The sequence below is a fragment of the Panthera tigris genome, chromosome D1 (genome assembly GCF_018350195.1).
Source record: "Panthera tigris isolate Pti1 chromosome D1, P.tigris_Pti1_mat1.1, whole genome shotgun sequence".
Taxonomy (NCBI): Eukaryota; Metazoa; Chordata; class Mammalia; order Carnivora; family Felidae; genus Panthera; species Panthera tigris.
Genome location: NC_056669.1, coordinates 60,343,853 through 60,357,125, shown reverse-complemented (window position 1 = coordinate 60,357,125; position 13,273 = coordinate 60,343,853). Strand labels below are relative to the sequence as shown.

At 37.3% G+C, this 13,273-nt stretch overlaps 2 protein-coding genes across 2 annotated transcripts; both read left to right on the top strand.

Annotated features, from left to right (window-relative positions):
- The first annotated feature begins 810 nt into the window (after positions 1–810).
- LOC102972498 (olfactory receptor 51A4) lies at positions 811–1,755 on the top strand. Its single transcript, XM_007089346.3, is given in 1 exon segment — positions 811–1,755. A coding segment is annotated over 1 exon segment (945 nt).
- A 9,150-nt stretch (positions 1,756–10,905) lies between these two features.
- On the top strand, positions 10,906–11,865 carry LOC102967524 (olfactory receptor 51G1). Its single transcript, XM_007089405.1, has one exon. It carries the CDS (start codon positions 10,906–10,908, stop codon positions 11,863–11,865), a length of 960 nt encoding a protein of 319 aa, XP_007089467.1.
- The last annotated feature ends 1,408 nt before the right edge of the window (positions 11,866–13,273 follow it).

Here is a 13,273-nt window from a genome sequence, read left to right as displayed (position 1 = left end):
TTTTTTTTTTTTTGGCAATCAACCACATACAACTTCATATACAAAAGGAAGAAGACTCCAAAGGCCATATCTCTGGGAAAATTGTCCTTTGGAGACTATGTAAATAGGAAATCATTCTTCAACAGAATTCAGATTCTCTTAAATTGTGATATTATTATCATTCTTCTGTCAACACTACACAAGTGATCACAAATTCCCGGTCAGGAAAACATGAGACATAATACGTCAGTAATCTCTGCAGTAACTGCCCTTACAAATATTTACAGGATTTGGAAACAGTGGGAATTTTTAAAAGTATTTTTAAATAACCAACAATTTTCAGATGGCAGGGAATAGAACTAAGGGTAGTTTGTGAAAGAATATTTTTGTGGAATAGGTAGGAAGATACTGGGTTGTGAGATTCTTTTGCCTTCATAGTGTCATTTTAGAAATCATATATTTTACCCAACTTCTTACCTGTAATGTGAAAGCAAGAAATAGGGAATTCCACATTACTTGACTAGAGTTTACTAATATTTTAAAGGGAAAATTAAATTAAATTAATATCTGAATACAAAATGAATTTCTAGTTTTTCTATAGGAAAAATATGGCCAAAAGAAATTTTCTTCATGTATTCTACAGGCAGATTTTAGTCTAAATTGGCATCCACTTCTCACTATATGATAGTCACATAAATATTGTATTCTTCCAAAAGAGAGCTTAAAAAGAGCCAGAAATTTCAACAACTGCAATTTTTTCTAGCAAATTTCCAGATATTCATATTTTACCAACTAAAGAATCTCTGTTTCATTGCAGAGTCCTTTAAATGTATGATGTCCATTATTAATACATCGGATGTTGAAATCACCACCTTCTTCTTGGTTGGGATGCCAGGGCTGGAATATGCACACATCTGGATCTCTATCCCCATATGTAGCATGTATATTTTTGCTATTCTGGGAAACTGCACCATCCTTTTGGTCATCAAGACAGAGCCCTCTTTGCATGAGCCCATGTACTACTTCCTTTCCATGTTAGCCATGTCTGACATGGGCCTGTCCTTCTCTTCTCTACCCACCATGTGGAGGATCTTCTTATTCAATGCCCCTGAAATTTCTGCCAATGCCTGCTTTGCCCAAGAATTCTTCATCCATGGATTTGCAGCAGTGGAATCTTCAGTGCTCTTGATCATGTCGTTTGACCGCTTCCTAGCCATCCACAGCCCTCTGAGATACAGCTCCATTCTTACTCCTATCAGAGTTGTCAAAATAGGAATAGTGATATCCCTTAAGAGTGTCCTCCTAGTGCTACCCTTCCCCTTCACTTTGAGAAGTTTGAAATATTGTAATAAAAGCCAATTATCCCATTCCTACTGTCTCCACCAGGATGTCATGAAGTTGGCCTGCTCTGACAACCGAATTGATGTCATATATGGCTTTTTTGGAGTACTGTGGGTTATGGTAGACTTTATGCTTATTGCTGTGTCTTACTTCCTGATCCTCAAGACTGTACTGGGAATTGCATCCCGAAAGGAGTAGCTCAAGGCCCTCAATACTTGTGTTTCACACATCTGTGCAGTGATCATCTTCTATCTGCCCATCATTAACCTTTCCATTGTCCATCGGTTTGTCCGACATGTCTCACCTCTCTTCAATGTTCTCATGGCAAATGTTCTTTTACTTGTGCCTCCAATGATGAATCCCATTGTGTACTGTGTGAAAACGAGACAGATTAGAGTAAGAGTTGTAGCAAAATTATGTCAGAAGCAGATGTAACAATCAGACAATGTAGGATGCATACTGGGGAAATTTCTTATATAAGAGATCAAGGTCAGTTTGTGAAAAAGCTAATATTTGCCACAAATAATCATCAATACACTTTTTTTGTTTTATCAGCAGATTTATTTTATTCAAACTGGATACTGAACATGAACATAAAACAGGAAACAAGAAGTATATCCTGGGACTCTATCCCAGTTAACACAATAATAATAGATACCTTATGATGTCACCTCTGATAAAAACAACAAATTTCAACAATATAGTGAAATGGTAGTGTCTGTCTACCAGGAGTGTACTCCTCATCCCTGCGTTCAATCTATTTATATTAAGTTCTTAGTTCTTTCGATTCTAGCCTCAAATTATGTCTTAATTTTCTCACCTCATTGTTTTACTCATCCTAGCACCTCACTAGCATCTCTTTAGTAAAATACTGCAAGAAACTATTTAGTTTCTAAATGTTTACTTTTGCTGCTTTCTAACTGATCATCCGTGCGAGTTATTTTTTTAAAAAGAAGTATAGAATGAAGTAATGTGTATTTTAAATATGAACTTGAATTTCTTTGGGACTATAATTAATATTTTAAATAATTAAATCAATAAAGTACATAATATAAAACAATACATGCTCTAGACCGTCTCTGTCTCTCCAACATTGTCGGATAATCAAACTACAACCAAACTGGCCTTCTGAAAATTTGTTGCATTTACAAATTTTTCTATTTCTTGTAAGTTTTCATTATCTGTCCGCTTTTCTTAGACTGCTCTTGACAATTTCATATAACTCATTTCTATTTACTTTTTTTTATAATTTCCTCATAGATTACCTATACCCTCAATTCAAAGTATGACCCTCTCTTTATGAAATTGTTTTTTTATTCTTTATACATTATACTCATTATATGATTTGCAATGAGTTTTCTTTTTTCTTCTTCCAAAAAAAGAGTCTGTTATCAGTGAAGGAAGAACCATATCTATTTTCTTTATGTCTTTGTGTCTAATACGTAGGATATTTCTGGCACAGAATAGATCTCTGATAAATAACTATTAACAAATGAATGTGGAAATGAGGCCATGTTTTATAACGGGAAATTGTTTGTTAAAGAGTTCAAAAGTACTCCAAGATTGGACAAAACTTTCTTAAGTTGTTTATTGCAAAAGTACGCATGTTACAGATGCTCACAGATTTTGAAAGTAGGAATAAATTATATGGGATTAGGGAGGAATTTTTGCCTTAGGTTTGGTTGGTGATGAATGGTTCAAATTCTCTTCCTAATACAACCTAAAAACCTTGTGGATTATAGAAAAGTTTCTTACATTTTCTTATGCCCACTCATTGACCCAAGTCCTCACCACAAACCAGTTACAATCTCTTGCAAATTTATCCTCAGGTAAATCAAGAGACAGTTTCCAGCAGTGTCATATGCTTAAGAATAATACTCAGCCTGTAAGGAGATAGTATCTCGCAACTAATGAAAAGCTTTCACAGATACATGCATTGCATTTGAAATGCTAATATATGTAAAATTTACCTCTAGGCACACTTTCTACTTTGATTCTCATGTATCCAATTTTATTTATCATTCTTTCTATTTTTTCAGTTGTTGAAGAGATTGAAGCTCTGAGAAATTGTCTTACTGAATTCGCAAAGACAGAAAGTCAAAAGTTGGGAGTGACACCTCATCTTTTATACCCCAGGATAGTACCATTGGGCTACATTTTAGCCTTCACATTCAGCATTGCATCTGTCTCCATAATTCTATCATCAGATCAGGGTGCTACGTGCTTCTGTGCCTTGCATAATTTTCCCATAACCTTACAGATGTAGCCATGAGCACTGAGGGCTGTAGCACAACAAAGCACAAGTTAGACATACTTTATTAATTATAAGAAATGGAAGCTCATATTTTTCCAGTGTGAAGATAGGCATCACAAAGTGAAGGCTTCAACAGTGTCTATTAATAAGAGGAGGGATAATAACATGGATTTGAGAGGTATTAAATTCTCATGGGTTACTGTACAGCGATGTCACACTCTGCACTCTCGAAATAATCTCAGGTTGTGTCTGTCCTCCTCAATAAACTAAAACAAAAGGAAGATGAAGCTACAAAATGCCAGTAGGGATGGGGGACTTTACAGTCACCATGATTATTTCCACATGTTCCTGGAGGAATGAAAGCCGAACTCTGGGCCTCCTAAAACAATGGTACCCAACTGGGAACAATTTAGCTACCAGGAGACATTTGGCAATATCTGGAAACAATTTTGGTTTTTGTAACCTGGGAGGGAGGTATGTTATCAACATCAACTGGGTAAAGGCTAGGGATGCTGCCAGAGCATCTTACATGACACACCCTGCATGCACAGTACACTCTACAAAAAATAACCATCCAGCCCAAATATCATAATTAGAACCCTAGTCTAAATGTAATTGTCAAACTAAATAGTTAATCCCATGGTTATCCAGATTGCCTTGAGTTAGGCTATACCTGGGGATAATCTGATGTCGGGGAAGTCCCTCAGAAAGGCATTCAGTGGAAGACTGATAGAAACCTTCTGGGAAAGTAAAAAAATTCACTAATAAGGTATTAACAATACTTAATCACAAGTGAAAAACAGCAAAGACATATGGAATGCATATAAATCTGATCACAATAGTTTAAACAGGATTTAGAAAATATGTATTATAGATTACCAACAAATGGCTTAGCCTACATTTATTAAAAATAAAAAAGAAAGAGAGAAAAGAAAAAGTTTACAAATCATTAGAAAAGACAAATAATCCAATAGAAAATGGACAAACAGAGTAGAAGACCTTGGAGGCCATATTCAAATTTAACAGCTACACACATCAACTCTTGTTCTTGATTCAGTTGCTAGCATATCCTGGAACAAGTCAGCTAGGTGTTCTAGAATCCCAAATCTTGAAAAAGATCGGCCATCAATATCATATGTTAATTTTCTGCTAACTTAAAATCATACTCCTGTATTCATATATGTTTATTGGGCATTTCTATTTTCTCATTTTGAAGCATCTGTTCAATCTTTTGTCCATTTTGTTTCTGCCCTTATACAAATATCTGATAAGTGATTAATATCCAAAATATGTAAAGAACTCATACAATTCAATAACAAAAAAAAAAAACCTGATTCAAAAAATGGGCAAAGGAACTGAATAAACATTTTTCCAAGAAGACATACAAATGGCCAACTAGTACATGAAAAGATGTTCAATATCATTAATCATCAGGGGATTGCAAGTCAAAACTGCAAGTCAAAATTGCAAGTCATACTTGTTAGAATGACTGTCATCAAAAAGCCAAGAGATAACAAGTGCTGGTGAGGATACAGAGAAAAAGGATCACCTGTGCACTATTGGTGGCTTTGTAAATTGGTGCAACCACTATGAATAATAGTATAGAGGTCCCTCAAAATATTAAAAATATAACTAACATCCTACTTCTGGGTACATAGCCAAAGGAAATAAAAGCAAGATATAAAAGAGACATCTATTCTTCTGTTTGTTGCATTATGCACAATAGCCAAGATATAGAAAAAGCCTAAGCATCCATCAATGGATGAATGGATACAGATGTGCTACATACACATACATGAATTATTTATTCGGCTAGGGGAAATAAGGACAGTGTGTCACTTGTAACAACATGAATGGTTTGGGGGGACATTATGCCAAGTGAAATAAGTCAAAGGGAAAAAGACAAATACTGTGTGATATAACTTATATATAGAATCCAAACTGAACTTATAGAAACAGAGTAGAATGGTGGTTACCAGGGAATAAGGAGTCAGGGAAATGGGGAGATGTTGGTTAAAGGGTACAAACTTACAGTTTGAAGAGGAATAATTTCTAGGATCTAATACACACAGTATTGTGATGATAGTTGACAATAATGTATTATAACCTGACTGTTCTTAAGACACTAGATCCTAAATGTTCTCACCACAAAATGGCAACAGTAATTGTATGACATGATAAAAGTATTAGCTAATGCCTCAGTAGTGACCCTTTTGCAACATGTAAGTGTATCAAATCAGTGTATCATATACCTTAAACTTACCCAATGTTGTATGTCAATTATATCTCTGTAAAGCTTAAGAATATAAATACAAAACACAAAGTTGAAAAAAAATTATTTTCTGTTTAAAGCATCTGAATAGTCGTTTAAAATGAACATAATTTAGCTTATGCTAATGAAATCAACACTGTAACAGCTATCCTGTCCCTTTTCACAATGACTGAAAAATGTGTAATAAAAATGGAATACACTTATTTTGAATAGACAATTATTTAATCTTTTTGAAAAATCATGAGAATGTAGCATGAAATCTGCCTTCAGTATCTATGTATGGTAAATTATCACCATCACATACGATGTTCTTAAGAGAATTCACCTACTTTAGAAGTAGATATTAATTTTTTTTTCTTCTGGTTGTTATGGGATCAATTCTATCAAGTTAGCCACTATAGTGATGTCACACATTTGCAAAGATTTTGCTCAAGTTATGAATTCATTATCAAATTTCCTAAGAAGCTCTAACAGAGAACTTAAAAAGTATGAACTTTAATTTTTGTAGGATCTTTGCTGCCAGTGGGCTTATTAAAAATTAGTTTATCAAACAATGAAATAAGTTATACGATTACAAGAAGTGATAAACACTAAACATTCATCAGTCTTTATTCCTTGAACATTTTCTTTTCTGGATCACTTAACCAAAGTATTTCCTATTGATCCCAGGCTGCTGGCAGCCTCATGACTTCATTTATTCCACAGGCTTTCGCACAAGGAGTGACACAAGTGGTTGGCTCCAATAAAAAGCATCTGGAAGTGAGGCACCTAGGTAGCTCAATTGGTTGAACATTTGACTTTGGTGCAAGTCATGATCTCGTGCTTTGTGAGTTCAAGCCCTGCATTGTGCTCTGTGTTGACAGCTCAGAACCTGGAGCCTGCTTTGGATTCTGTGTCTCCCTCTCTCTCTGCCCCTCCACTGTTCACACTCTATGTCTCTCTTTCTCTCAAAAATAAATAAACATTAAAATTTTTTTAAATAAAAAAATAATTTTAAAAAAAGCCTCTGTTAGGGGGATCATTGTCAAGTACCATTGTCTAAACCTGCAAGGAGCCAACTGTGTCTATGTGCTTGCATGCAAGTAACGACCCTGCCTACTGTCTTTGCAGCTTTACTAACATTACTTTGGGAATGGTCAAGAAAAGAGAGATGGGTCATCTTTCAGATTTAGAAATGAGTTAAAGTAGGGTCACTGTGGTCACTGCCCATGCATTGCACAGGCTATTAGATGAATGTGCAGCAGAAACTTGGAGTTTGAAGTGGAGGTCTACCAACCCATCCCAGCTTGTTTTCCCAAACTGGTTGGGAAACCAAATCAATAAGTGTAAATTAGGCCCATTCTTGGCAAACTAGAATCACAGTTACCCTACTAATTATTTTAATAATTGTGTTTACTGAGTATCCATTAAGTATCAGCTGTTCTGTTCAGGTATTTGTTCCCTCTAATTGTTTAAATCTATGCTGGAAAATCTCCTGATATATATATTTGTAGTTAAAATGGGCTAATGAACTATTTTAAGGTATTAAGCTGGTATTTGAAGTACAAGTTTCTGAATTATGACCCAAACCACACGTGTACAGTGGAGAATACACAGGAAATGGCCAGTAGTAATTAAGAAACACACAGTTTATGACTAAAGGCCAAGGTGGACATTTTCTTCTCCCTAAACTCAAACCAAATTATACTGGCAGATGATTCTAAAACATGCCTGATAGTACTAGAGTCTGAGTAAAAAAAAAAAAAAAAAAAAAAAAAAAGAGGGAAATTTTCCATTTTTAGAACATAAGGAAATGATTTTTCTGGGACATTAATTTTTCCTAGGTTACATGGTCACATGGTCAGAAATTATCAGAGATTGGAATCAGTTTTATCTTTTTATCCAAATCAAAACACTCTTTTTTGTAATACTGTACTCCAAGCCTAACTATATCTTGCTTATCTCGTTTCAGAAAAAGAAATCTAGAACTAGAAGCACCCTAACATCTTGATGCTATCCCTTGCCCACATAAAGGATTGGGATTTCTCAGCCTCTCATGGCTTCCGTTCTCAACTAAACATCTTGAGAACTCTTTGGGGAATTCTCAGTCTCAGCAGAAGTCCCTGAGCTTCTCCCCTAGGGAGAAGCTTCTGGACTCTTAAAAAAAGCCCCTGTGTTTTAAGCAGAGAGTATTCTCGTAGCTGTTAGCACTCACCCTGAGTTCTGCCTGGTGTCTCCAGCTGTTGGTACACTCCAGTGTATATTGCCAGAAGATCTGCAGATGGTCACCAACACAAATGCTAAACATCCTGAACAGCTTGTGTACAATTATATGAGGAATTAGAGGGAGTGAGAATATCATTGAAATTGCCGTTCAGCCCATCTCTGCTGTTCTCTGCCATAGACCCTAGGATGACATCTCTGTAATGCTAATAAATTAGAGTTGAAGGGAGGGTCAAGGATGTATGCATAGTCTAGTGGAGGAACCAGCTGACAGTTCTTCCATCCATTAATCTGGAGGTGAGTGACTTGGAGAAGAAAATGTAGTCACTGCACTAAAAGTTCTGTTTAATCCCATCTCATCTGTTTTTTCCAACCATTCACTTAGGCATTCATTCAGCAAACTTTATTAAGTTCCAAATCTGTACCAGGATTCGAAGTCTGTAGTCAGTCTTATAGCAATTCCATTGCTCTAGTGCTAGTTAGGGCTTTCATAATTTTTTTCCTCCCATACCTGGCACACTTGCCTCTTACCTGTACTCAAAATATAATATGCAAGTAATATATCTGGAAGGAAAGATAATAGCAGGGTGGTTTATGACAGATGCAACTTCTCACTAAGCAGCAGAATGATCCTTCCCTGCCTGGAGATACGGGAGTGAAATAAATCACCTCTAAACGTTTCTTCTCTTTCACAAACTCTGAAATGGCTGGACGAAAATGGATGGACACCAGCTTCACTGTGAGTCTGCTGGCTAAAAAGCTGCACATATATTTAAACTCTTGTTTGAGTCTCCCCTTAAATGATGGAAAATTTTCCCTTTTTTATCATTCCTTTTTAAAAACTATATTGCCATTTTCTGTCTTTTTAAATTTTTGAAAAATGTTTATTTATTTTTGAGAGAGAGAGCGTGAGCAGGGGAGAGGCAGAAAAAGAGGGAGACGTAGAAACCGAAGCAGGCTCCAGGCTCTGAGCTGTCAGCACAGAGCCTGACACAGGGCTCGAACCCACGAACTGTGAAATCATGACCTGAGCCAAAGTCTGGCACATAACCGACTGAGCCACCCAGGCACCCTGCCATTTTCTGCCTTGATATCAGAGTGAGAGTGCCTTGTCCTCATGTGTCACCCACAGCATGCTCTGCAAATGCTGTGATAGTCCCTTTTCCTTCACAGCTCGTTACTTTCCATCTCCACTTCTTTCCTCCATTCTCATTACTTCCCCACTTTTCCTTCAGAATCAAAAAATAAGAGGGGTTTTATTATCACATTTATTATTGCATCATGATCTTACTATTACTTGCTTTGATTTGAAGCATGAATAGTGAAAGCTGGGTAAGAACTTTTCTTCTTTCTTTATTTTCACCCCTCCAATGTCCCTCCATCTTAAAACCCTTTTGAAAGAGGACCAATAAAAGCCTTTTGAAAGAGGACCCTGAACTCCCCATCTCCCCTCCTCAAAATATCCTGACATCTTCACTCATTCTGTAGATTTTGTCTTAGAGGAAAACTACAAATTATATACACTTTTTACTTATTCCTTTCCACCTACTGATAATTTCTCCAATCTATTGAAATATTTTCTAAAAAAAAAAAAAGAAAGAAAAAAACCAAAAGACAAATGACAATGACCTCGCTATCACAAGTGCAATGCCTTTTTAGAAACCCTCATCCTACTTTATCTCTTTTTTGTAGCCACAGTGGTGAGATGACTTTAGTATTATAATACACTACTATTTTCTACCTGTTTCCCTGAGTCTCCATTCTCTGTCTCTTTTAGCTGTTTTAAGCTTTTATATACATAGAATCCATTATTGTGCGGCTTGAAATAAATGTAACTGAATAAAAGTTCTGAAGAAAGATGTTAAATAGAGCCCAGTTCAGGTATTATAGAGACAGATCTATACCTGTGTGGCATATTGATCCAAACCCCAAAGGCATAGCTTACTCGGAAAGCCTGAAGATTTAGTTTCCCTATTGTAAGCTAAAGATTAGAGGTTTTTCTTGACCATTTTAGGTTTCTCTTCATCATTTCTGTTTCATATCTGATGCCTACCTCCTCTGCATCCTCATCTCTACACCTGGCCCCAGCTTAACTGCCCTGATGTTGGAAACTTACATCTCTTTTCATCCTCTCAGAACTAAGCCCTAATGTACCCTTTTCTAGAATTATTTGCTTTCTGAAGATCCTGCTTCTTCTCAAACATTTTTCAGTTCCAGATTTCAGATTCGCACAGCACAATTTGCATACTTGGTCACCAAAGACTTTTATGTAGATTCAGGAAAGGCATCACTCTGGTCACAAGTTACAAGTTCAAGGATTTCAACAAGCATTTGGGCAGTGCTTGTCTGCATTCCCTTGCAAGCTAGGCATTGTGGAATAAAGCACAATCCCCAGCCAAATTCAAAATACATTTGAAGGCATATGATACGCACTTGATCCTAGTACACAATTATGCAAAATGGTATATAGTGCCAATTCCTCATAGATATGATACAGATTCTGAACACTTTAGTGATTAAATTAAAGATATTTTTCATGGAGTAACATATGAAAAGGTGCCATCTGAAGTGACCTCGTTAACCCACTGAGAGTCCAGCACTGACAGATATACCACCATACAGCTGAATCATATAGCATTCATAGACTATAGAAATCCCTGTAAAAGTCCCCATCCTAGACCTTCCAGAAAAGCCTTATAGATCAAATCTCTCAATTCTTTCTTTTCTTTCTCATTTCATCTGCAGAACTTCCTGTCTCACTGGTCCTAGGATGCTCAGGTGAGTGAGAATTCAGTTCTGTCACTCTCCAGGAATCCCGTTCTAGATTGCAGGTTGGTGAATCCAAGACCGTAAAGCCATGACGATCTCTTACAATGGCAGCCTCCAAAAAGCCACTTTCTTCCTAACAGGCTTCCAAGGTCTGGAAGCTCTCCATGGCTGGATCTCTATTCCCTTCTGCTCCATCTACTTGACAGTTATTGTAGGAAACCTTACCATCCTCCACCTCATCCATACCGATGTCACCCTCCATGAACCCATGTACTATTTCTTGGCCATGCTGGCCCTGACAGACTTGGGCCTTTGCCTATCTACACTGCCCACTGTGTTGGGCATCTTCTGGTTTGATGTCAGAGAGATTACCATCCCCGCCTGCTTCACTCAGCTCTTCTTCATCCATACCTTGTCACTGGTAGAGTCTTCAGTTCTATTGTCCATGTCCATTGACCGCTATGTGGCCATTTGCAATCCATTGCGTTACTCCATGGTCTTGACACCTGCACGTATCATCAAGATGGGGCTGAGCTCAATTCTTAGAAGTGCCCTGCTCATCCTGCCCCTGCCATTCCTCCTTAAACGCTTCCAGTACTGCCGCTCCCATGTGCTGGCCCATGCTTATTGTCTGCACCTAGAGATCATGAAGTTGGCCTGCTCTAGCATCATTGTCAATCACATATATGGGCTCTTTGTTGTGGCCTGCACTGTTGGTGTGGATTCACTGCTCATCTTCTTCTCCTATGCCCTCATCCTCCGCACTGTGCTAAGCATTGCCTCCCGCCAGGAGCGACTTCAGGCCCTCAACACCTGCGTCTCTCATATCTGTGCTGTGCTACTCTTCTACATCCCCATGATTGGCTTGTCTCTCGTGCACCGCTTTGGTGAACATCTGCCCCGTATTGTACACCTCCTCATGTCTTACGTGTATCTGCTGGTCCCACCTCTCATGAACCCCATTGTCTACAGTATGAAGACCAAGCAAATCCGTATCCGCATTGCTAAGAAGCTTGAGATTGTAAAATCCCTTAAGTGTTTTCGATAGGATTAGGTTAGGATGAAGAGAGGGAGCTTTGGGGCATGAAGCCTATTGATATTTTTGGTTTTCAGGGAATCTGTAGCAGATTACCTCCTTATGCAGCTTCTAGAAACTTTCTGGTGATTCTAGCTGGTACCCCGGCTGACTCTCCAGAAAGCCAACAGTAACCCCCATAGGCATTCTTGGAAAATGTCATCAGTCTTCCAGCAAGTAGTTCTCCACCAATCAGCCTCATCCTAATTGTGGACCAGCTTTGGCCCAGAACAACTTAGTGAACTTTGTCATTCAGTGAGCTTCACTCACATGTTGGTGGACAACATCCAAATGCCAGCCTTGGGAAAGATTCTTCTCTTGAAATCTTGTTTCCTTCTTAGAGACTCTCCCTCAGCCCTAGAGTATCCTCTATGGTTCTTTCTTTCTTACTCTTAGTTGATTCCCTGTTACTATAATCTCTTGTTAACAAATGTTTATATTAAACTTTTCTGTTAAATTATTCTGTGGTTTCTTTCTTCTGACTGGACCCTAACTAACACACCACTCAGAGTAAGTTCTTTGTTTTATCATACCTACCCCACATTTTGGTCTAGTACCTTAAAGGAACCAGTTAACATCTAGAAACTGTGACTTGCCAAGTGAGTCCTATTTCTGTATGAAAGTCACACTCTCTGGGTTTCAGATTCATCACTTCCATCCCTCAGCCAGTTGAAGTTGAAGATTTTCTGCAAAGTCTTCCAGAGGCTTCACACCGCCCTTGGACTAGCATCTATTGAAGAGTTCCTACAAAACTAAGTTTCAGAAGGCAGCAGGAGAGCAACTTAAAACTGAAGTTGATTTAAAAAAAAGTAATAACATCTCGTGTTGATACCTGGGTGTGTGTCCAAAATTCTGTGAAAGGACATAGGACAGTTGAGGATCTGGGAGCATTCTCTAATACGTATACATTTTAATTTCAAAGTAAATAAAACACCTGTATTTCCTCCCTACCTCCAATCTTACTGATTTCTTACAGAAATCTTACAGATAATCTTACTGATTATCTGGGAAATATGATAAAAAATAATAGTGACAATTTTGGCAATAACACCCAATAATTATTGAACATTTACTATATACTATAGAATGTTTAAAAGCACTTACATGCAATATCCAATTTGACTTTCCTTTGGAAATTAAGATTACAGAGTCAAATTTTTAAAATAAGATTTTTTTAAATTTTAAAAACTTACCATAGGAAGGTATTCTCCAGGTAGCAGCTAGATGACTGTTATATGCTGATTATTTGATTATTGATACATCAAAATTATGAGCTTTTTTTAATGCAGAACTATAACTAGGATCCATCCCAAGAATTGCCTTCTGTTTATTTGTGAAGAATGGCCTCCCAAACACTTCAATAGTGTAGAAAAGACCGCAG

Excerpts from the sequence above, each read along its gene's own strand:
- LOC102967524 (XM_007089405.1), top strand. The coding sequence starts at position 10,906 with ATGACGATCTCTTACAATGGCAGCCTCCAAAAAGCCACTTTCTTCCTA.